The sequence below is a fragment of the Anser brachyrhynchus genome, assembly GCF_964034855.1.
Source record: "Anser brachyrhynchus genome assembly, chromosome: 9".
Lineage (NCBI taxonomy): Eukaryota > Metazoa > Chordata > Aves > Anseriformes > Anatidae > Anser > Anser brachyrhynchus.
Window position 1 is genome coordinate 23,361,194 of NC_137703.1, and position 23,646 is coordinate 23,384,839.

Sequence of the window (23,646 nt, forward strand, 5' to 3'; positions counted from 1 at the left end):
TGTCTGGAAGTTTTACCATCACGAGTGCATATGGTATCATTACTATATCTGTTTTGGATTTTTGACCAGAACGTAAAATGTATGTTTAAATCTATTTTTACTTCAGACAGAAGTTCCTTTTCTGCTTTATAGAGGGAAGGGGGGAAAAAAAAAGATAATGGTATTTGTTGTTTGGACAGCCACTATAAATATAGTGGGCTGATTTATTTATAATTGCATAGTTCAGGAAATGTTTTCTCTTTAAAAAAAAAAAGTGGCTTTGGCAAATTCATAATAAAGATGAAGAACCTGATTAATTTTTTTCACTAAACTCTTAATTTGAGTGCTGAAAATTAGTTTATGAATTTATCAAATCACAATATTCATGGTGATACTTGGAGCAAATTTCCTTATTTATACTACATTTATGCTTCCATGTTGGTGATTTCTCAAGACTTTTAAGTCTTTTCATTCCATATAAAAGTGGGCAGCGATAAGTTTTTAAAAAGAAATTGTTGATATATTTAGAAAAAAACTTGGATTTCAGCATTTCACTCATTGTTCTTTTAATTTTGAAAGCACTGTTTTACAAACATGTTGCAACAGGTATGCATTTATGGTTAAGATAAACTCATGGTGGGGTTGTATTGATAGTACTGTATTCATGCTTTCACTTGAAATAATTTTGGCAGATCCTACCAGGACATTTCAGTGCAATTCTGTGGATTTAAGTTCTCTGAATTAAAACTAGTTTACTACCTCAATAAGACTTCAGTTTAAAAGCTTTTAGGGAAACAGTATTCTATCTGCTAAACAAGCAATTCAAGGGATCTTTCCAATTAGCTTCTGGCTTTTTCAGGATATTTGTTACATGCTTTTCTTTAACTGTATATACCCACCACTTTTAGGGTATTTATGAAGAAAGAAAACTTGGCACTTCCGTTCACATTGATAAGTTGCTTAGGTCAAACCGTGTAGGATACTTCTATAAATCATGAAATGAGGGAAGTAAATAACTCTTGCAAGGAGCACTGTATTAAACTACGTGATTAACTTTATAGCTCAGTCTTTAATTTGTTGTGGCCATACTTCTCAGGCACAGCTGGGAGTGAGGTTTGCTTGGGGCTTTTCCTCAAAATGAATAAGGTTTTAAAAAAAAAAGTTTGGTTTTTTTTTGCAAACTGCACATGTGTGTTTAATCAGTAATTAACACTAATGTTAGAAATCAGATTGAGTAGGTCAGAGCAGAAATTAATAAATGTTTGCATTACCCTGTGTCTTTGCAGGCAAGTCACTTTTCTATGCTTAGTTACTCAGGGACTTTCTGGGTTACAGCAAACTTTGCACTTCCCCTAAAGGATTCCTACCAAAAAGAAAAAATCTTTCTTTCCGTCACTCACAAGATTATTATTATCATTTTTTTTAGGACTTCTTTCGCTGGGCATCTGGCAGGGATTCTTGTTGGACTGATGTACACCATGGGACCTCTGAAAAAGATCATGAAAGCCTGTGCAGGTATATAATTTGGTTTGATTTGTAAAATCTGCATGAGCCACTTTTAGTCTTAAAATTCAGTAAACCTTATATACTTGCAGACATTGAGGCAATTCCAGCAGTTTTTAGGGGATTAAAGATACACTGACTGATAAACTGAATGCAGAAGAAAAGCTCACTTTTTTTCTTTACTTGTTCTTATCTGTGTTAAAGGTGCCTTTCAGGTATCATGTTTTTACCTTTGTTTTTAAATTACATATTTAAAGTAAAATATTTCATGTAAGATGCCAATGAAAATGTCATTTTAAATAGAGTGGTGAAGCTGTAGACATATGTCAGAACACAGTGTGTTTCTATGATGGGTTTCTGTTGCTTGTATCCATTCATGTGGAAGCTGCTAAATTTCAAAAAAGATTGTGGGATGCTTGAGAAATTGTTGCAAGATTCCCCAAGCTTTCCAATAGTGAGTTGATACGGTTTTTCGTATTGTAGAAGTAATTTTTTAAAGGTAGAATCTTTAGACATCTTCAGACAAACAATTTTAAATATAGCCATACAAACTTTCATATGAACATGCCCTTAAACTTCAGTGTTTTAATTAGAAACCTGAGCCCTTTAACAACAGTTGTGCTGGACTTGGTTGTCAGAATTTTTGTCCGATTACTTAATAAGTTGGGCACCTTATTTATGACTGTGCCATTAAGTTGATCATGGATGTGGTGTTTGTACAGTGAAAAATTGCTTGTTCAGATGTGTGCATTCTCATGGGAGGTTTTATCGCAGTTTGGTGTTAGTCTGTCATATATGCTTAAGTGGAAAGCAGTTTTAAGTGGAAAAATAAAGACCGAAGCATCAGAGTTCCTACCCTACTTGAGTAAACTCACTACTTATTTAAAAGTTAATATTTTCTCTTTCTGGGGCATGATGACTGTTAGGACTGTTGAGCATTGGAGTAGGTTGCATAGGGAAATTCTGCAGTCTCCATCCTTGGATGTTTTCAAGACCTGGCAGAATAAAACCCTGACTAAATAAACTGGTCTGATATCATAGCTGACCCTGCTTTGAGTGGGTTTTGGGCTAGGGACCTCCTGAGGTCCCTTCCAAACAGAATTGTTCTGTGATTCTGGGATAAGAGCCATGGTACTGTTAGTGAGACATAATGTAGAGATCCTGCTGCTGTGAAGGTTGCTGTGTGACTAAAGACTGGAAGAAGGGATTTTCCATTAAACAGGTGATTTTTGTCAGCAGAGCACAAACAATGCAGTGTTATTCCAATCCTAAGGTCTCTATGCATTAACCCATTTTTACCAATGTACAATCTCAGTGCAGAAATTATTCATTATAAGTTCTGGAGATCATAGGTTGGTTTGCATCTTTCTAGTCTACTTGGGTATGTTGCTTAAATTTGATTCTGTGTTTTAAAGAGAGACTATGATTGTTTTATTCTAATAGTGCATGCATTATTCTTATATTTAGGTGGTTTTACTTCATTCACTGATCCTGACAGGCCAAGGGACTACTACTCAGGTTATTCAGGTAAATGCTCTCACCCACTTACCTAAAAACTTATTTCAGCTCACTTTCAGCATTACAAATATGGATATAATTTTTGCTAATGAGAGAGAACCTACCAAATATTCTGCCTATATGTGCACTTGCTAATCAAAATCAGTTTGTCTGGCCTTGTCTTTTCCTACTTGGGGAACCGTGTTGGATGTGTTTTGTACAAGAATCTTTAAACCTTACATTAAGGTTATGACTTTATAAAATGCTACCCTGGGGCAATACTATCCCTTTTGCAGAGTCTGCAGCAAGGAGGAAATTGTCTACCAGAAGCATCCTTTTAAACATTGGTAAATCTGCCCTGATTTGGCAAACTTACCCATTCCTTTCTAGGATCTAGACTACAAAGGGAGTGTGAGCTACCTGTTTCCAACTGGCAGTCTCAGGCCAGTTACAGATGTTTGCTGAGCTATAGTTACTGTTCTGTTGCATTGCTCTGTGTTCCACCTTGGTAATGACCAAATCTTCCTTCAGTATGCCAATACAGTAGCATGTGGAAACTAAGAATTTATATCAGAAAAAGGAATTTGATTTGCTAATGAGGATAAGAATTTGCACTTGACATTTAAACTCAGTAATCTGTTGCATCCGCTCTATAAACACCAGCTGCTCAGAGTGTGGGTGGGTGTAAAAGACAATTCTTGAGGAATAGGAGCAGATTCCAAACTGCCCTTTACTTCTTTTTCCAGGTCTCCCTAATCAGGGAGAAGGGAAGATATTTCATGTAGTATATTTAGAATGATGAATAATGACATAGCACCAGAGAAAAAGATTTGGTACACTGATGGAAAATAAATTTCTTTTGTGTTGTGTGTCTTGGGCAGTCCCCGAAGTAACCATGGTGTTGCTTTGAGCTAGTGTGTATGAAAGGGAGATAAAGGAACAAGGTTAACACAAATTATCCTATCTTGCATGCTTGGCTTTAGATGTAAATAATTTTTCTGTAGTAAATTCAATACTCTGAATTGATTTATAATTGTAATTATAAAAGATATATGTTTAATATGTTCATTCCCTGTGTATATATACATCATAATTTTCTTTCACCTATTCATAGGAGTCTTCATGGAAGAGTTAACCTTTTGCTTTTTGTGTGTTATAGTAATGGATTTCGCTATCTGTGAATTAAGAAAACTTTCTAGTATTGTATGCTAATGATGCATGTGCAGTACATTCTTACCTTGATTAATTTTTCATTTGCTGGTATTGGTGCTTTATTACTTTCTGACTTCAAATACCAATTAAATACAAAATAAATAGATGATAAGAACAGATTTTATGAACCAGTACAGAGAAACAGCTTTAGAAGGAAAATGAAGATTTCAAGTGTGATTTTAACACATTTAGCGTTTGGTGACTGAATTAGGTTTTCTCAAAATGCAGTTCATGAATAAAGTATAGGGACATTTATTTTGATTAGTAGGAACACCTTGAACATGTCAATATTACTGAATTGTTTCTCTTTGTAAAATAAAAGATTGCAGCTTTGTCAGCACTTACATCTTGATGACAGTGTAAAACATCACAAAAAAATTACAATAGAGCAAACTTAAAATAAACTTAAAATGACATCCTTTTTCATCAGATAACACCATGATTTTATAGTCTTCATGCACACCGTTTTGAAGCCTCCAGAAAATAGATTTGTAGCGAAAACAACATTCATTCAGATTAGCATAATGCAGAGGGGAATGAGAGGAATAGATATATATTTCAGATGCTATCTTTATATATATCAGCTCAAAGGTATCCTGCAGTTGATTTTATTTTTTTCTGCAGAACTGTCTCTTAAATATAGCCAGTATAACTGAAAGGCTTTTAAAGCTTGTTAACAATATGCCTAATTTATACAGATTTGAAATTATGTATTTATCTCTTTCTAGCCAGAGGAATAGCAAATAACTTGAGAAATGGCAGAAGTTCAAGTTACGGGAGGATAATACCAAGTCTTCACTGCAGTTGTATGAAAATTTCTGCCAGTGTTAGTTGTTGTATGTTCCAAAAAGGAAGAATTTACAAATGGGCAAAATTACTTTCTTGTGTGTCCATGTATAACGTGCATTTGCATCCATGCACAAACATGGATATAAAATTATATATATCCTCACTTTGTAGTTTGTGCTTGGTATTAATCACAGAAACTCCACAGGAAAGTTATACATTAAATCTATGTAACTATTGAGATATCAACATCAATAATAATCCTGTGTTAATTTGAAGATGAAAAGAATGGCATGCTGTACTTGTCACACAAATATTTTCATTATTTTTTTCATTTGGAAAATCTTGTATAAGTTTTCTATCACTTGGAGAAACTGGCTGTGTGATTCTTCAAAACCTACTGTCCGGGTGTCTAGAAGAGAAGTTAAATATCCAAAGTTCTATATACTGACAATACAAAAGAGGAATAGAAAAATGGCACTTCTCTCCTTAGTTTTACTCAGCAGAGGTTTTCTGTGTTCAGGTTTAGATTGTGTTAAAGGAAGAGATTCTCATTCAAGTCTCTTGCCAGGTTGTTTTCTTTTCTTTTAAATCCCAAAAGGATTTGGGTGGATGATGGTTTGTTCATGCTTGTTTTGACAGATTTTGTAAGTGGTCAGAAATGCTTGGTGGTCATTACCAGAGGCAACATACAGTGGCTGTGGCATTAGATGAGATCTGCAGTGTGTTTTGGGTTTTGTTAGTTTGTTCAGAGCATACATAGCACAAATTAGTTGCATATTTTCCTACAAAAAATGCAGAAGTCTTCATCCATGTGTATTCTAATTTCAAACATTACTTGAATTTAGGATGACAGTCGTATATACTGTTTATGGCCACTAGGGTGAAATGAGAGACGGGTGGAAAAAAGCCTGAAGCATACCTGTTTTGTGGTTGCTGTTTCAGTGACGTAGATAAGGTGTCCTAGTAATGATGTTTAAATGTTAAAAGGAGATGATGAAAACCATCTTTCAATTTGATTGAAACTTTAAATAATGGTAATTCTATGTCACTTATTTATAACTGATAAAAGATGGAGATGTTTGATGCATCTTTCTTGTCATTATTGTTCTCTCTCCTGTTACTGTAGTCTGGCTTTGCAAATCACAAAAATGTATTTTGATTCGTGGCATATCATAAAAATCCTAATAGTTTTTTTCTCTCCCAAATTAAACAAATTTGTGGAAGAAAGATAACGAAGATAATGTCTGGCTTCCTCCCCTCCCACTGAATATCATCAGTTTATTTTCCTTTTAATTTTACAGATTATTATTATAGATATCCAGATTATCAATACACAACACCAAGAAGCTACTACGATTATACAGGTGGGCTTACAGAGGAAGAACAGCTTGAAAGGGCAGTGCTAAACAGTCTTAATGAAAGAGGTAAGGTTTCTATTGCATTTCATATATCAAATTATGATTCATATTGAGGTGGGAGGAACACGGGGAAGATGTATTGTTCATGATTTATTTCCAGTCTTTTGACATCCATTCAGAAATGGACAAAAGTTTACTGGTAGAATTTTCAGAGAATGACATGTGGGGACGGAGTACCATTCTTTGTGTAACTGCATTTATCAGTAATTGCTTACTGTTTGATTTACCTGCTACTTCTATAGTAATAGAATTGCTCTTATAACAAACAAAACTGAAGTAAACTAAGTTGCTGTGCCAAGTAAACCCCTCACATTCTAAAGAGTAGTAGGGAGCAGTATAACAGAGGAATTGATGCTGCCAATATTTAAACTTTTTGTGTATTTTTTTTCTTTTTATATGTATTTGAGGAGCAACGTATGGATGTCTTACTCTTCACATTTTCCTCTTTGACCCTAAAGAAAGTTTGTGCTAGCTAGTGGAAAGACCAAAAGAAAAAATAAAAGCAGTTTAGGAATAAATACAGTATTTGTTTTTAATTGCAAATTATTAGTTGAATTGGTGTAAAATATATTAACTAGGATATACTTTATTTTTCTATAATGCAAGTAAAGTCAACAGAAAAAATTCTTAGTACAATATATTTCTCATTCTGAAAACTGCGATTAGAGCGAAAATATACTAGGCTAACAGTACATTACTAAAGCATCAGGTGTAATGTTTACATCAGTTGTGCAACATTTTTATATTTAAGTGATGAAACAAAGGACAAAAATTACTGCATGTGTTGTCTGGTATTGAGATTTTTAATGTCAAAAGCTGCTCTTTAATCTGTTGTATGTCAATATGTGACTTCAACCAAAGGCTTTATGTTCTCCTTAAGTTGTCAAAGCTGAAAGGTTTCTTTTAAATTTGATGAAGCTCTAACATTAAATCTTAATAAAAATAACCTGACTGCCACTTATCAATGTAATTTTTCTTCTTTTGTTCATAGTCTTGGTATTCTAACTTCCTGGGTGCAAGGAAGCATTCATTAGGAAAAAGATACAGAAACTCATATTTGTCACTGCAACTCTTAAAACAAGATGCACTATTCATTAATCATTACTCAGAAAATTAATTTACATCACTGATTTATGGCTGTTAGAAATATCAGGCAAAATATGAAAGTAAATATCTTGACAAGTCGTCATCACTTTCTTTCGCACCGTCTGTGATCATATATATTACGAAGGATGTGTTATCTGGAAGATAATTTTAAAAAGGCAGCAGATGAGGCAATGTTGTTTATGAAAAGGTTTCTTCAGTTTGAAAAATTGATTAACATGTTTTTTAACGTAAATATAGCCTTTTGCTTTCCATCTATTGTGAGAAGTCACTTTTGAGGCTGAAGTGCAGTCTTTTAGGAAAACTAGTTTTAAAAAAGTGGTTTTTGTAGTTCTACATATTTAGGCTTCTAACTGTCCATAAATATTGTGAGACTATAAACTTAAAATCAAAACAAAAAAAAAACACTGTTTCCTGCAGGAAAATTAATAGTGTAATAAGTTTTAGAAATGATAATAATCTGAGCAGTTCCTTTTAAATCAAACTTTTCAGAAAAACTCAAGCTGATGAGGGTCTTAGCTTTCAAGCAAATTAATAATACAACATCTAGTCCATCTGGTCTGCCAGCAAAAGTTGGCAAATTAGATATTGTTCATGCTGTTTTAGACATTTTAAAACAAAGCAAAAACCAGCAAAACCACCACAACAAACAGGTAATATCCATATTTTGTCCTATATAAATTTGTCCTAAATAAGGTTTTGAGAAGGAATGGGTCTAAAGTGAGCTTTAATGGAAGGGATATTTTTTCACTTTACTGACATTTTTACTTGATGTTTTACATCATTTTTTACAGATTGATTTTGAGAAAAATCTTTCAAAGCTTTTAAGTGTTTTGGAATGTGTTGTCTTGCAAGAGCATGAACCTTGTTTGTATTTTTTTGTGTTTTTATACTGTCAGCACAGTAGAACTGTGAATTTTTGTTTACTTGTTTTTCAAAACACCCTATATAAGACTCCTGCTCCTGTGAGCTTTGTCTATAACAGCTGAGTGCTAATGGCTTTTGAGTCATTGGAGCCTAGGCATTTAATGGATGCCTCATGCCTTTGGATGAATGATGACTTTAGATGTAGTTTTAAAGCCATTTTGATGTTCTTTTGAGGCCTTAAGTCACACTGCAGAAGGCAAAAACATAAATTATTACTCAAATCCAAAGCGTCCAAAGATGTCAAATTCTGAGCTCACTGTAGAAAATATATGCACGTAGGAGTTGGTATTACAATAAAAGAAAATGCTTTTATTTTCATTGCCATAAAATGAAGTCAGTTTGTAATAACAATGACAAGATTATGATAATATACAAAACTGGACAGCATACATTTTAGTCTTTCATGCATCAGTATGGAACACCTGCAGCTTTCCATTTGTAGCCATAAATAATCTACATCACTATAGGTAAGTGCTTTTTTCTGTTTGCTTTTTGAAGTACTGTGCTGTATTTGGACAAAGATAGATTTTCAACTGTAAGAGGAAATGTATTCTTACTTGGAGAATGCCCTTTGAAACCCGAGAAAGAATTTAAATAGCATCTCTAGCTAAGTATGTCTCGCTAGCAGATAACTGGCATACCAAGTCACATTTTTAACTTCAGTTTGAGACGACAGCATTTCTTATGTCTATGCTCGTGTTTGTTTTCAGTGTTAGGTCAAGTTTTTAAACCTCACAGATAAGCGAAGTGGGAAAATATATTGTATGTTGTTTCCAATGTAGTTTGGTACAATTAAATTTATATAGGTGGTGTTTTTAGTGGTTTCACAGCGGTGCTTTAATTTTGCAGCTTTCTCTGTTTGTCACAGTACTTTAGTTTGGAAAAGTAAGACTTCAGAGCTCAACTTTGAAAAATATTTAATAAAACAAGCTACTTAAAGGTTGAAGTTACCTATGGGCACATCTTATTTCCAAAAGAAAGTAGTATAGAGTTTGTAACTGATCATACCTGCTTCAGAGTGACAAAAGTGTGAAATGAAATGTATTGTGGTAATGAGCAAATAGAGTATTCTTCTTTGTCAGTCTGAAAAATAAAGCTTGAGTGAGTATTGTCCTTTGAACAGGACACGTTTTTCCTTGAAGCATGGCATTTGCTGTAGCTTGCAATTATATGGATGATGAAACAGGTACTTAACATGACTAAAAATTGCCTAACGTAATTTGAAACAGGCAGCTAAATGGATGTAAAAACAGGTACCAGAACCAAAATTCAAGGCAGTATTTCCATATCTTTTTGTTTCCAACTGTGGAATTTATACTATCACATTTGCTCTGTGGCTTGGCTGAAAATAGACATAATTTTTTTCTTAGACAAATGTATTTATTAGGGTTTTTAGGCCACAGAATGTACTATTAGATTCGGAATGTTGATCCATTCTTACAAACTGCTGTGTTAGTATCCTGCTGAGCTTTTAAAAGAGTCAGTGGCATAGTCCAGAATTTCCTGGTATCAGTCCTTGTCCACAACTGAAAACTAATTTGTATTAAGACAGGCAACAAGTTTAATCTAAGTAATTATTTTTATATAATCCCATACATGAGTTTATCTAAACCCAGCATAAAGGTACTGTCTTTCTACTTAATCTACATTCAGACATTCCAGAACTGCAATTTTATTTTTGTGCCATATCCTGAAAAATTCTTTAATAATAATAATAATAGGTATCTAATGCAAGAAAAAGTAATTGCTAGGGTTGCTTGTGAGATTTATGTAGGCACTGGTTTTGGCAGTCTGTCAAATTGTCATAATGACCTAAGCTCATTTACTAAAAAGAACTTTATATTCTTTCCATCACTAGTTTTAGATATTGTCAAACAACAACCAGTGTAAACAGCATTAGTTTTCGTTACTTTTTATTTTCATTCTGATTCTCATAAAGTAATTTTATATTACTCACAAATTACAATAACTTCTCCTTTAGTTAAGTCAGACAAGGACAATTACTGTTTGAATTAAAATTTATTTACGATATTTAAATTATATGGTTTTACTATGAAATTAAAAATATATGGCTTTCTGTTTTGGTTTAATCCTCATATTAGCAGCTGTATACGGTAACCCCGGTATACCGTCTCTCTTGTTCTTATCTGTTGTTTCCTTGCCATTTTGCTCAGAAGAAATATCTGGATTAGTGTGGGATGGGGATTTTTGTGGTGGTGGGTGGTGGGTATTTTTGTGAGCTGGACTTCTAAGTTTATGTCTTTCAGTCTCAATAATGTTAAGAATCCCCTGCGTGCTCATGTCTCTGCACAAAAGAATTTTTCTCTTAAGAAGAAAGTTTTTAAACATGTAGTTTTTGTATTTTGTGGTTAAAATGAAATATACGTATATAGATAGTCCTCATACGTTTCAGTGCAAATATGCATTTCTTTGATTCTAATCTGATTTAAATTAAAGAAAAAAAATCAAAATGTTTAGATGGCCCAGTATGTACCAGTCATAGGTACATCTGCAATGTGGTTATGAAATATTTAGTCATCTGGCTTAGCAGTTCTCTGAATTTAAATTTAGTTCCCATTTCTGCTTTCTTTTATTGAGATTGGGCTTTTTTTTCTATTTAGGCTATGAAACTTGCTAAATCCATTGAAGATTGTGAGTAGTATGAAACAGAAATGCTGTATAATTCCATTTTTCTCCAGGCAGGGTTGTCTTTCCCCTTTTGCTATGGTAGGAATGCCAGTCATTGCATTTAAATGTTTTTCTGTAGAAATGTCTTAAAATAAATTATATGCTTCGATACGCAGTGCATGATGTCAGATTAAAGTACATTTCATAAAGTCACGTGCTGTGATTGGCATCTGATTCTGAAAGGCCAACTTTTCTTTTAGTTGGTCTTGGGTACCCAGAAACATGTTCTGGGAGAAAAGCTCTCTCCTTCAAGTGAAGTTCTTGCTCTAAATATCTTCAGAAATAACTTTCTAGCATTGCATATGTGGTCTATGATACTGATTGCTAGCACTTTGTTTAGGCAAATTTCCAGGAAATTTAATTGGTAAATATTTAGCATTTTCACGTGAAGTTGTGGTGTATGCTTGGTGTTAGTAGCAGACCATAGTAGCCAGAATTCTGTTATAAATACTTATTGATTCCTGGTTTCCTAATGCTTTTGAACTTAAAAATTTTCCTGAGGCTAATAAGCAAGTTTACCATTGGAGCTTTCTTCTTGTTACTATTTATCTAAAAGATAAATATCTTGTAAGTTAAAAATAAATAAAAATCCAAACCAACATGCCTAGGAGTAGAAATGTTTGTTATTGATAGCCGTCGATTTTTCTTTATTGTATAAAATATCTTCCTAATTTCATCAAGCAGTTCTTTTTCACTATTTATGAGACACAGATAAGCAAAATCCTGTCATTTTGTTTCAAAACTGCAGACTCTGCTTGATTTTTGTCTTGGGTAGTTGTATTCAGACAGCATTCCAGTTTCATTTGCAATATTACTTCTGCTTCCCGGACTCCATAGTTAAGTAGATAGATACCAAGTTTCAGATATAAGTCTGTCAGAAGTGAAGTATTCAGTTTGTCTCAGGAATATCTCATTCCTTGAAGGGACCCTTGTCCCATTTAATTTTCCATTTCGTGTGCTGCACTGGTATTTTAAACAAATTAGAATCTCTTAGTAAAGTGATGAAATTGCACTGGAAACTAATAAATTAGGGAGTTCTCGAGCAGGATCTCCCAGTGAAAAGCTAATACTGTTGCTCTTTTTTCTAGCAATAGAATTGTAGCAAGAATCATAGCTAGAGTTTTCCAGCAACAGAACTCAATTTCTGAAAGAAGATTAGTGATGCGTAGTATTAAAACAAAACAAAACAAAAAACTATTTTTGGGAATAAAAGTTCTGATTCTCTTTGTAGTGGTGACAAATGCTCACCGGATATGTAAGAAGAAGCGCCACTAAGTCTTTCACAACAGGCTTGGTGTGAACCATAGACCCATGGCCTTTTGGCACCTATGAGTTACCATTCTGTGACAAATCATTCTGTAAAGCAGAGAAATGGTTATATTCTGAAATCTCAATTTACACACATGAACTCGTTAGCTTCAGAAAACTGAAATAGTTGCTGCCCTTTGCTTTCTAAACTGGTGTTCATTTAACTTTGCCTGAAAGGTGTTGGACTGAAAATTGACCATTTGGAAGCCTCCTTGTGCACTGTTAAACTATTTCTGTTCCAGTAGCTGTGCAGCAGTGGAAGTTAGATGGGATGGACAACCAGAATTCACAGCTCCTTCAGATCTAGGGCTCTCGTTTTTGTATGTTGACAAGCTGTATTCTTTATCTGGTTTAGAGATCTTAAATCAAAAGCATGGTCTAATTAATTCCCTCAGAAATGTTAGAATGGATGTAATAGTAGTTGCTTTAAACTTTGTATACACTTGACCTCTAAAGATAATGCTAGGTATATTCAAATAGGTGTAGGTATTTTGAAAATACTGGGTTTGGACTTGAATCCCTTATAATCCTGTCTTAAATCTTGTGCATCTTGTTCGATTTGTTTTATTTTTAGCTTTTTTTTATGGCTGTGCCTACTTTTTTCAGACACTAAAACACAGGTAATAAGCAGTTCAGGACCAATTGTGCTTGGTTTGAGAGGAGACACTGAGGTATTGGTACAGTTTCGTTCAATGGTGACAGTGTTCAAGATTTTAAATTATGTAAAGACTAATACAGAATTAACATAATCAGGGAAAATTATTTTTCTGCTGTCTGTTCATGTTCTCAGTGCTGCACATCTTTCTTGTTCTCCTGTCTTTAGGATTATTAGTATACACGAATGCATATACTCCGATTGGTGTTCATCTAGATGAGGCGAAAAGTCCTTTCAAGTGTAGTGTGTAAAGGGCATTCCTTCAGGTGTCTGGAGGAAAATGTACTAAGAGAATCATACAATTATAGAATGGCTCAGGTTGGAAGGGGCCTTAAAGATCATCTAACTCCAACCCCCCTGTCATCGGCAGGGACGCCACCCGCTAGATGAGGTTGGCCAAGGCCCCATCCTGCCTGGCCTTGAACACCTCCAGGAATGGGGCATCCACAGCTTCTCTCAGCCTTTCTTCGTATGAGAGGTGCTCCAGCCCTCTGATCATCTTTGCGGCCCTCCTCTGCACTTGAATGCTCATGTGTTATTCAGTAGTTGGTTCTCAGCCTTTTCTACTTCCCTTCCTGCCCATTATTCAAGAGCACTGTACGCCTCCTTTGCCTCTTGCCTTTGACACAGTCCTACATCCAAAAGAAGGCTAGTTCAACAGCTTAGTGAACTGGAAGAGCTGAGCTGTGTTCTGCTAAATGATCATTACCAGAAACTTTTTGATGCAAAGTCCAATTATAAAGTTGTTGATGCAGATGAATGTGATTGGGAACAATTTCTATTCTGTCTTTCCTGAAAAAGTTCTGCCCAATTGTTACATACAGGATTGCCTCAGGTTTGGGGCTTGCTTGGGTGCAGTACTCTTGAGTTGTGTATTAAAGGGATTAAAAAGATGCCAGTAATTTAAAAGTAGGACTTATTCTACTTGAATGATGAAGTGTTTGCACTTATGAAAGTGGGAAAAAATAAATTATTGAAGCATTGTGATGCTAGTACACTTCAATAGTTTAGAACATAACTTTAGATTCTGTTTAATACCCTAATACAGTATGTCTTTCAAGGCTGTTCTGCTCCAAGTTTTGTCCTGGTATTTGCTTTTCTCTAGTTTGTCATGGATGTAGCACTGTGGTGAGTTTACTATACTCAGTATTTAATACCTGGAGATGATGGCACTCATTTTGCAGTGCAGCACATCTTTCATTCCTTCCATCAAATGCTTGGTACTATATCCTGTGTTTTTGGAAACATTGCCTTGAAGGGTTAACTTCCTTTGGTCTTTAAACAACAAGTCACAGTGACACAGTAGTTCCTAGGTTCTGATTATTGATACTAAAGATTTTATTCTATGTCTCAATAACCATTAATTTTGTTTGCATTAAAAAAAAAGCATATGATACTGATACATTTAGATCTTCATGCTAAAAGGTATACAGAATGCTGCTTTTTTCTGACTTCCTAAGTATGCAAGAACATTTTGGAAGGTATCGTCAATACAGCTTTCTTTTGGATGCTTTTCTTCATGCAAAAATGTCAACTGCCAAAGAAAAGTGAAAATAGCAAGAAATCAATAAAGAAATAATTAAATCTTCAATTGTAGTTAGCAGTGTTTTGCTTACATTCATGCTACATCTATTTATAAATGCATGGTCTGCATATGGAGTAACTATTCTTGGAGCTTTGACCCAAGACGCAGTGATACAAGTGGGAGTTTTTATATCAACTTCAGTGGTCTCTGGACGTTTATTTTTTTTCCTTAGTAACTTGGATGTTTTTGTAAAGGAACAAATGTTGTTACTTTCACAGTGGGTTTGGCAGGGTCACCTTGCTGGAGAACAAGCAGTTCTGCTTAACAGCTGTGGGCATAATTAGAAGAAGCTGTGTGTGGGCTACATAAAAACACTCTTCCACTCTGGAGAAAGTGGTAGTTGCTTTGGAGTGGCTTCAGTCTGCATTGGTTTTTCCATTCATCTGGGTTTCTTGGTCTTGGCATTGGGAAATGGATATTGTTTAGAATTTCTTTGTTGTGTCTTTGTTAGGCATGCAGAAATGCCCTAAAAGAAAGACAAAGCTTTTTTTTTTTTTTAAATGTGATTTTAAATATATTAAAATTCTTAAGAACACTAACAAATTTAATTTACAGTTAAAAGCAGCTCCAGACTAAGGTCAGTGAATAATCCTAATCTTGGATTTACCCACTGATTTACTATTTTTTCTCTTGTTGTTTTATCACTGGATTAATTTTATAGACTGGGTATAACTTGCAATTTATTTACTGAGACTATCTTAAAAATAATGTTCTGGACCTTTTCCTGATGTCTGACTAAATAAATTACCATATTCTAGTAATTTCAAGAAAATTAGAAATCTCTATGCTGTGTCTTGTTGGCCAAAGTCATGTCTACATCCTTATGGTCTTAAGGCCAACCGTGTTGTGTCCCTTCTATAATTTTTTTCTATTGATAGTCTGTAGCTTGCATTTAAAAAATATATAATTATTTTATACACACATAATAATTACACACATTCCCTGCTATTGTCAGTGTGCAGGTAGGTTTTACAATTATGCTCAAAAGGAATATATGGGACACTTTTGTCTTTCATCTTTAATGTAGTACGTGCAGTCATGTAAACATCGATGAGCAAGCTCAGCTGGCCCTGAAAGCTGGCTGGATGTGATCAGAAAGTCTTACTGTCATTAGCTCAAGCAGTTTTTTGTGCTAATGAATTTGGTTATGTTTAGCAAGCTTAAGTACAGAGAGAAATGATCCATTCTGGAAAGGATTAATGAGACATTGCCTCAGTTACATATTTCAGATGTGGTTCCCAGGCAAAGCATTGTAAGGTGGCAGTGAGTGTGAAGTCTGCACTTGTTCAGTTCTTTGGTAACCCATCAGAGTCTGTGTAGCACTATTTATATCATGTTGTCCATGAGGAGGTGTGGCTAGCATCTATGTTTGATGAACCTAAAAAATTTTAATCTTTGTGTGTTTTTCAAGAGGGAGAAATGGTGATTCAGATAAGCATTACTTGAGACTTTTTGCCTGCATTTATCCAATTGATTACACAGCTTAAGTGTTCAGCTAGGCAGTTTTTGATATGTTACTATGACATATGTAAAGCAAGAATAATGCATTTATTTAGTACTTTTTAAAATCAACCTTATGTGAAGCAATGTTTGGATGAAAAACGCAATCTAGTTGAAAAAATGTATCCAGTTAGATTTCTGGATACTTCTTACAGTTTTTTAAATGGAAAAACAAGCCCATTTGCCTTATTAAAGAAAGGAGTTTCTGCATGTAATTAAAGAATTTGCCAGAATTATTTCTGATCCTGTTGGTATTCAGGATTTTTGAGATAATGAGAGTTTTACTATGTAGCACTGTCTCCATTTTCAGTTATTTGGAGGTGGATATGAAGATTGCCTTTTCAATGTCTACTTTTATTTCCTTAGCGGAACAAACAGAAATGCAGAATCTTTTACACAGCATGAGCTCAACAGAAAAAAATTAATATGTTAGATCAGAGTCTGGCAATGTCTTCTGCTTTTAGGATATCCGTACCTCTCTGGCTTACCTGTGGCAGTATGTACATTTCCTAACTGTTGCTATTTTTGTTTTTTAATGGATAAAAAATACAGATTGTAATAAGGATTAATAGTTTCACATCGGCTCTGTTAAGACAAAAGTAAATTTAAATTATGGGTTTGGTACAGAAATGACCAGAAACGCCCCGTGAGCTTTACAATTCAGAAGCATTGAACCAAGTTTCATAGCATCACAGAAATACTTTCCAAGAACAGGCTTGTTGTTTTATACTGCTGAGGACAGAACTTGGGTAACTTCCTAATTCTAAGCAAGTGTGTAAGGGTGATGAAATTTTACTTGTGTTTATTCCTTTTTGCCAGAAGAAATTTTCAGACCTTTGAGTTTGATTTTTGTCAAACTCTTCGTACGATTTATTTTGTTCATGCTGTACTCCTGTCTTAGACCTCATTTTTAGGGCTTTACTTCCTTTTGTTTTTGACGTTGTTCATTACTTGATTTGTGCAACTTACTGGAAAAACAGTCCAGGAGAATAAAATACAGGTCATGTGAATAGCAAAATAAGTCACTTAAGTAATTTTATAAAGTAATGAATGTCTTAGTATCATTCAATAGAAGGAATTAGAAAATACACATAAACACTAGTGAATATGCACTAATGAACCAGAAGGGAAGAATCTGCATAGAGAAGATCATGGAATAACATAAGGTCTTCAACTTTTTTTGGAGGATGTACTGTGGAAGCGTGAAATAGATGAATATAAACTAAAGAAATGAATAAAGCTTGCTATTTGCAGCTGAAGACTTCTATTTGATTATGCTGAATATGCAGTCTGCCTGAAATTCTCCTTGTAGCTGAAGTTAATCTATGTTTTCCTTATTGCTCTAAAGAGAAATAGGTATCTTTCTGTCTTAACCTAAGGTAGGTTAAGTAGCATATCTAGAATAGGTCAAGGTTCCTCTTGAGTTGGTTAGCAAATCCTTTTCAATACTTGGGAATGAAAGATACGTTTGAATTTGTGTATCGACTATTTTGCTTAATGCATGTCTCCTTGTTAAGTAGACTAAACATCTTGAAACTTATTAGATCACTGGAGAATGCAGTGAGATTATTTTATATCAACTCTCCTGTATTATCTTGAATGCGCAGTAGCTAGAGGAAGCTAACCCAAGGCACTGACTGATAGTCTGGTCTCTAAGTATGTGCTTCTAACAACTTTTGTTACTTTAACAAGTCTGTCTGGATGATATCATAGAATCATAGAATATCCCGAGTTGGAAGGGACCCATAAGGATCATCTAGTCCAACTCTTGTCACCACACAGGTCTGCCCAAAGTTTAGACCATGTGGCTAAGTGCACAGTCCAATCGCTTCTTAAATTCAGACAGGCTTGGTGCAGTGACTGCTTCACTGGGGAGCCTGTTCCAGTGTGCCACCACCCTCTCAGTGAAGAACCTCTTCCTGATGTCTAGCCTGAACTTCCCCTGCCTCAGCTTAACACCGTTCCCGCGGGTCCTATCACTGGTGTTTATAGTGAATAGGTCCCCTGCCTCTCCACTCCCCCTCGCGAGGAAGTTGTAGACCACGATGAGGTCCCCCCTCAGCCTCCTCTTCTCCAGGCTGAACAAGCCCAGTGACCTCAGCCGCTCCTCATATGTCTTCCCCTCTAGGCCCTTCACCATCTTCGTCGCCCTCCTCTGGACACTCTCCAGCAGTTTTACATCCTTTTTGTACTGTGGTGCCCAGAACTGCACACAGTACTCGAGGTGAGGCTGCACCAGCGCAGAGTAGAGCAGGACAATCACCTCCCTCGACTGACTAGGAATGATATGAAAAATATGAATACAGCAAAGATTAGACTCTGAGGCATGATTCAAATAAATAATCAAGTTCATGTATGAAGGCATTAAGGTATTTGTGTTACCCAAAACAGGCCCTCTGTCCTCCTGGAGGGAATGTTTTACATGTTTCTTATGGCTATCATCTGTCTTAGAAACAGAAGAAACCGTGTGTTCAGTATTGACCTGACCAGCTCTTCTAACAGTCCAGCTGAATCTGGTTTCATTATATGCTACTTTTCTTCCTAAGTTCACTAGCCAACACCTGCCTTCCTACTAGTTTGATCTTTCAGTTGTCAGCCCTTCCACAGCACAGCACACAGACGGTTCGTAGGCTTCCCTTCTGCAGATCTTTACTGGCCACCTTGCTTTGTGCCTTCCAGTTTGAAGTTATTTTTTCTTTAGAAAGGATTTTCATTGGGTTTTGAAATATTGTAAGCCCATGTGTGTCTCAGCAAAACAACTGCTTGTTTTTTTCTTTTTGAACACGCCTTGTATAAGAAAGTAAAATGAGGGAAAATAAATGTAGTAAATGAACACTTAGCTCAGCTGAATCTTTTTGTTAATGAAAACCATTCTGCCCATGCTGCATATGAACTGGTGGTTTTTTTTTTTTCAGACAATGAGATTGTTCTTGGATTTTGAATAAAAAAAAAAAAATTGAGAAGCAATTTGCCCTGTGCTAAGGTCTAGGATTTCCAATACACATTAGCTTTTTGTAGCATTCTGAACAATTTTTCAAATGTCCATTTGCTGTTGTTGCCATGCATGTATATTTATAATTTTCACGGTATTAAGATAAACTGTTGGAGCACATTATAAAAGAGGTGGCATCATTTCATCACTTAAACTTGATGAACTTGCTAGCATGGCATGCTCTTTTGCAATGGAGAACTATGCATCTAGATGGGGTAAAGTGATGGTAGGTCCCAAGGAGTTCATGTAACAGTTGTCAGTGACATAGCATTTTTCAGAAGCAGAGTAACAGCTTAAATTATTTTGAGGATCGTCTCTGGTAAATTGAAACAGAGGGACAAACTGAAGATAAAATACAAAAATATGAATTAAGTTGTCTGTATATTAATTAATTTGAAAAATACTTCTGAACATTGCTTCTCATTTTATAAACGTTTATGTTGTTGCTGCTTAGCACTGTTTGAGCAGCTATAGTTATCTCTGAAAGTCCTTTCCAAGAGCTTGACTGCTTGGCAAGCACGGAAGAAATCCTGAACGTGTTTTCAAAATCCTACATTTGGTTAGCACTCTACAAATTAAAATGCTCTTCTAAGTGAATAAGAAACTAACAGAACCCCTTTGTAAATTGGACTTCCTGATATTATGCAATAGAAACACCAGGCCTCATGTGTTCACTACAAACAATTTCTGATACAGGATACAGCTGCAGTTAAAATCCATTTTGAAAATTAGCTTAATACAGCATTTGCCTCTGGTTTTCAATATTGCTAATATAAATGAGGTTCTGAGGTGGATGTCTAAGAAATACCAAGTATTACAAAGACTGTTGTGTTAGCTATAAAGCTACTTTGTTTATCCTTACCTTTGTAAGTGAGCTCAGAGAACAGTTTCTGATTCTTGTTTCCCAAGGCTCCTCAGTTGTGTGTAACCACAACCTTTCAATCTTCTCTTTGCTCCATAACTTAATGTGAATTGTGAGCGTTTGCTTTACTTTGTTTTCTCTTGCAGTGCCAGGGCAGAGAACCTTCCTTCAGTCTTGGTGTGATATTTCTGCTCACATTAACTTATAATTCTCTCTAGCTGAGCTGCCACGTGGAGTTTATTTATGAAATTGCTTGCTGCCAACAGGATGGGAGTTGTATGTGCATCTGGTATGGGTCAGCACATGTTCTGCTACACTAAAAGCAAATACAAAAGCTTATTTTGCCAGAAGTAGCTACTGAGGATGTCTAAATATTCTAACAATCTGGAGTTCCCTGTATAAAGTAGGGACTGAGAAAAACATTTGCTCCCAGGTTAATACACACTAGACTTTGGGGTTCGGGAGTTCTTTTAGTGGTGTTCTTCATTTCGGTGTTCTAAGAGCAGTTGTTGGAAAATGACAGTCCTTGAACCATTTGAACTGGAAATAATTCCCAATTTTCTTTGTGTTGCAATGCTTTGGATTACAGGATATACGTGCATTTTTTCAAATTACAGAACAAAATAACAGTTGTGTTTCGTTGTCTTGTAGATTTTGGTGGAGCAACATACAATAATGAGCGGCGACCCTATGGTTTTTGGTTTCCACCCGAGCAGAACTCAGAAGAGGAAATAAGAAGGCAAAGACTTCGTAGGTTTGACAGAAGATGAAGTTGGCAGGTGTTGATGTAAATTGTAAAGTGCTATTCAGAGTTAAAATATTTGCAGATTTATTCTTTTATTTTTACTATTTGTTGCAAAACCGCAGAAGATTTTGTGAGTTCAGGCTCCAAATTTGAACTTGCATAAAAAATGAGTTGGGAATCAAAACGTGATCTTTGCCAGTCTCCATTTCGATGTATATTAAATCTGGAAGAAGACTGATGGTTTCACCAAACTTTTTCCCTTCGAAGTTCTTCTTTGTAGCTTCAAGACTTCATTGGCTTTTTGGCTGCTGGTATTCTCAGACAACAGGTTTTCTTCATCACAGAAAAGAATAATACTTTTGAAATGTAATTTTAAAACTATGCAGTTCTTTCCTACATATTTCCCATTTTTCTATGATGAGTAACTCTTGGGATTGGCATGTGAATTGTCACTTGAAAAGACTGCTTTGATGACAACAGTTAGATCATAAGAGTTGGGCTTAAGCTTTTCTGCAGTTTTGCAAACTGTGTGAAAAAATAGTTGGAGCTATTGTTATCCTAAGGAGTTACATAATAGAACCTTTTAGTGTTGCAGTCTTCCTTAAAATGTGCCATTTAGCGTAGAGCTTAAGTGTGATAAAACTGAGTTCTAACTACTTATTCCCTAGAACCAATCCTAATGTTTACATTTTTAATTAAAAAAAAACTATAAAAAACGTGCTTTTACAGAGTTGGAATAACTTATTGTTAGGAGCTTTACGGAAAGGAAGGTGGAGGTCGATATGCCATGAAAATATATTTATTTGTTAACTTACTGTTTTGGAAATAACTATTTTTCCTTTTGAAGAAGGCTTAGAAATTATATCGTGTATGCTGTTTACAGACCTGTAGAAATTCTACTATTTCTCTGTAGGTATCTCATCTGAGGTCCAGTCCCCATGATGTTTGCAGACTTGTGGAGATCATACCTTAATATAGTTTACCTTGAGTTCTTCATTTTCTAGAGAGCATTTCTTGACCCAACTCCAGAGTAGCTGGCAGCAGACCAAAGAGCTTGGTTGTCACTTTGGACGGGACCTCTGTTCGCTGCTTGGCGCACAGTGCCTGTCCTGCTTGTGGCACATCTGCCTGTTCGATGATGTAAATTAGCAAACCTGAAGGTTTTTTGAGTATCTAACATTGAGAAAAAATACTCATTGCCTAGATGTTTTTTTACCTTGTGATGGAAGAAATTTGTCGGAATCTGGGAACACTCCTGTAACTCTTTTCAGTCCTGAAGAGATGTGCTTGCACAGGAATGATTCCATTATTGTCTTTAGGCACATAATTCTTTGAATCTAATCAACGCTCCTTTACTAAAGTGTTAGGATGAGCAATTTAATAGTTTCTTTTCAGGTATCTGTGATCAGCAGTATGTGCTTTATGAGGTCTACCTCTCTATGGAGTTAGAGTGCAAAGCAGTGTTGTATTTTTCATACAGAAAAGAAAAACCCTGAAACTAAATTTGTGATTATGTTGTTTAAGTAGAGTACACCTTCTGGTTTTAATTAACGTATGTAGGGGAAGCTTTTTTTAGTAGAAAAATGCAAAAACTGTTCTCCACCTGTGCCATTCTCACTTTCACTGTCTATCTTATTTATACCTGTTGCTGATTGTATGCCAAGAAGCAGCAGCGCAAAAATATTGTTAGGCTGGGTATGTTCAAGGCTCTGAGAGACAACAGATATGGCTGCAATGCGACTTTGGATGTCCTTGTTGAGGTAATACTAAAACACTGATGTTATGCATAGTGTTCTCTTGCAGATCCTAAGTTAGTAGGTAAGTGATGGTAAATTTCTGTATTCTCGGTTTTGGTTGTTTTTCAATATATGCGTGTCTTGTTTGATATTCTGTGGCTACTGAATGTCCTGAAAAAAACAGCAGATACTTGTACCTTATTGCAGACTAACTTTTCTATGCCTTCTAAAATTAAATATCAAAAAAATGCATAGTGTTTGTATATTTTGCTCAGGGTGCAATAATTGTGTGTGAAGAAGGACGTAGCGTTGTTTCCCCAAACTGAACTTAATGCTCTGGTCAAAAGTTTGTGTAACTAAAATAACAGTTTAGCAGACAAGAAATTATTTTAAGACACTGGATTTCACTAATCAGTTGGGGGGGGGGAGAATCAAGAACGTGATTACAAATTTAAAAGCACCTGCATGCTTTTGTTAAGGAAGGATAAATACCAACCACATGAGGAGTAATGCAGGAAGTTCCTCATACTTACGTTAATAAAAATGAGAGCTCTTGTTAGTATGTCTCATACGAAGGATCTGTTTCGGTCCCCCTATTGTTCTTGTTTTGTCAAGCACTTGCAATTAAATGCCTATAAAAAACTGTCAGTACTAATAGTTGTTTTCACTTTTTCATATAAAAAATTGAAATAAATTTTTGTACATTTCAAATTGTCTGTTTTTCTTTATAATAATAAGGCATATATTTTAAAATAGCGGAGCTGCCGCAATATTGTTAGAAATGAAGGCTGGTGATACAGAGCGGGGCAGATGATTTACATCAGGACTAATTTTTCTTGTTTTGAATTTGGTGGAAGTTTTAGGATTGGATTATTGGGCAATTCCAATATACATGGTGTTTTGGAAATTGTTACAGAATGATTCTTCGGTTGGGCCTTACCATCTGTTAGGTTGGGAGCCCTGATGATGGTAGATGCAAGTCACAGATGAATCCCTAACACATGCTGGCAAAAATTCAGGGCAGTGTACATAAATGGGTCCTCCACCTTGGATATTTTCTGACTGTTAAGCAGCTGACTAACTATATATAAAATATGGATTTTTAAAGAAAGAGTAGTTTGGTTTAAAAATTAAAAAAATAAATAA

At 35.3% G+C, this 23,646-nt stretch overlaps 1 protein-coding gene across 12 annotated transcripts in view; it reads left to right on the plus strand.

Moving 5' to 3' along the window:
* Positions 1-23,211, plus strand: part of RHBDD1 (rhomboid domain containing 1) — a 40,162-nt gene extending 16,951 nt beyond the window's left edge. For 2 of the 12 annotated variants that reach the window (XM_080603976.1, XM_080603983.1), the window contains exons 4-7: positions 1,406-1,494; positions 2,950-3,009; positions 6,282-6,404; positions 20,671-23,211. In XM_080603976.1, coding sequence (XP_080460102.1) covers positions 1,406-1,494; positions 2,950-3,009; positions 6,282-6,404; positions 20,671-20,789 — 391 coding nt within the window. In that variant the 3' untranslated portion in view covers positions 20,790-23,211. Of the gene's footprint in view, positions 1-1,405; positions 1,495-2,949; positions 3,010-3,275; positions 3,507-3,725; positions 3,794-4,919; positions 5,449-6,281; positions 6,405-20,670 lie in introns of those variants that run through there. The other 10 variants (XM_080603982.1, XM_080603981.1, XM_080603977.1 and 7 more) reach the window with 8 other exon arrangements.
* Positions 23,212-23,646: the final 435 nt, after the last annotated feature.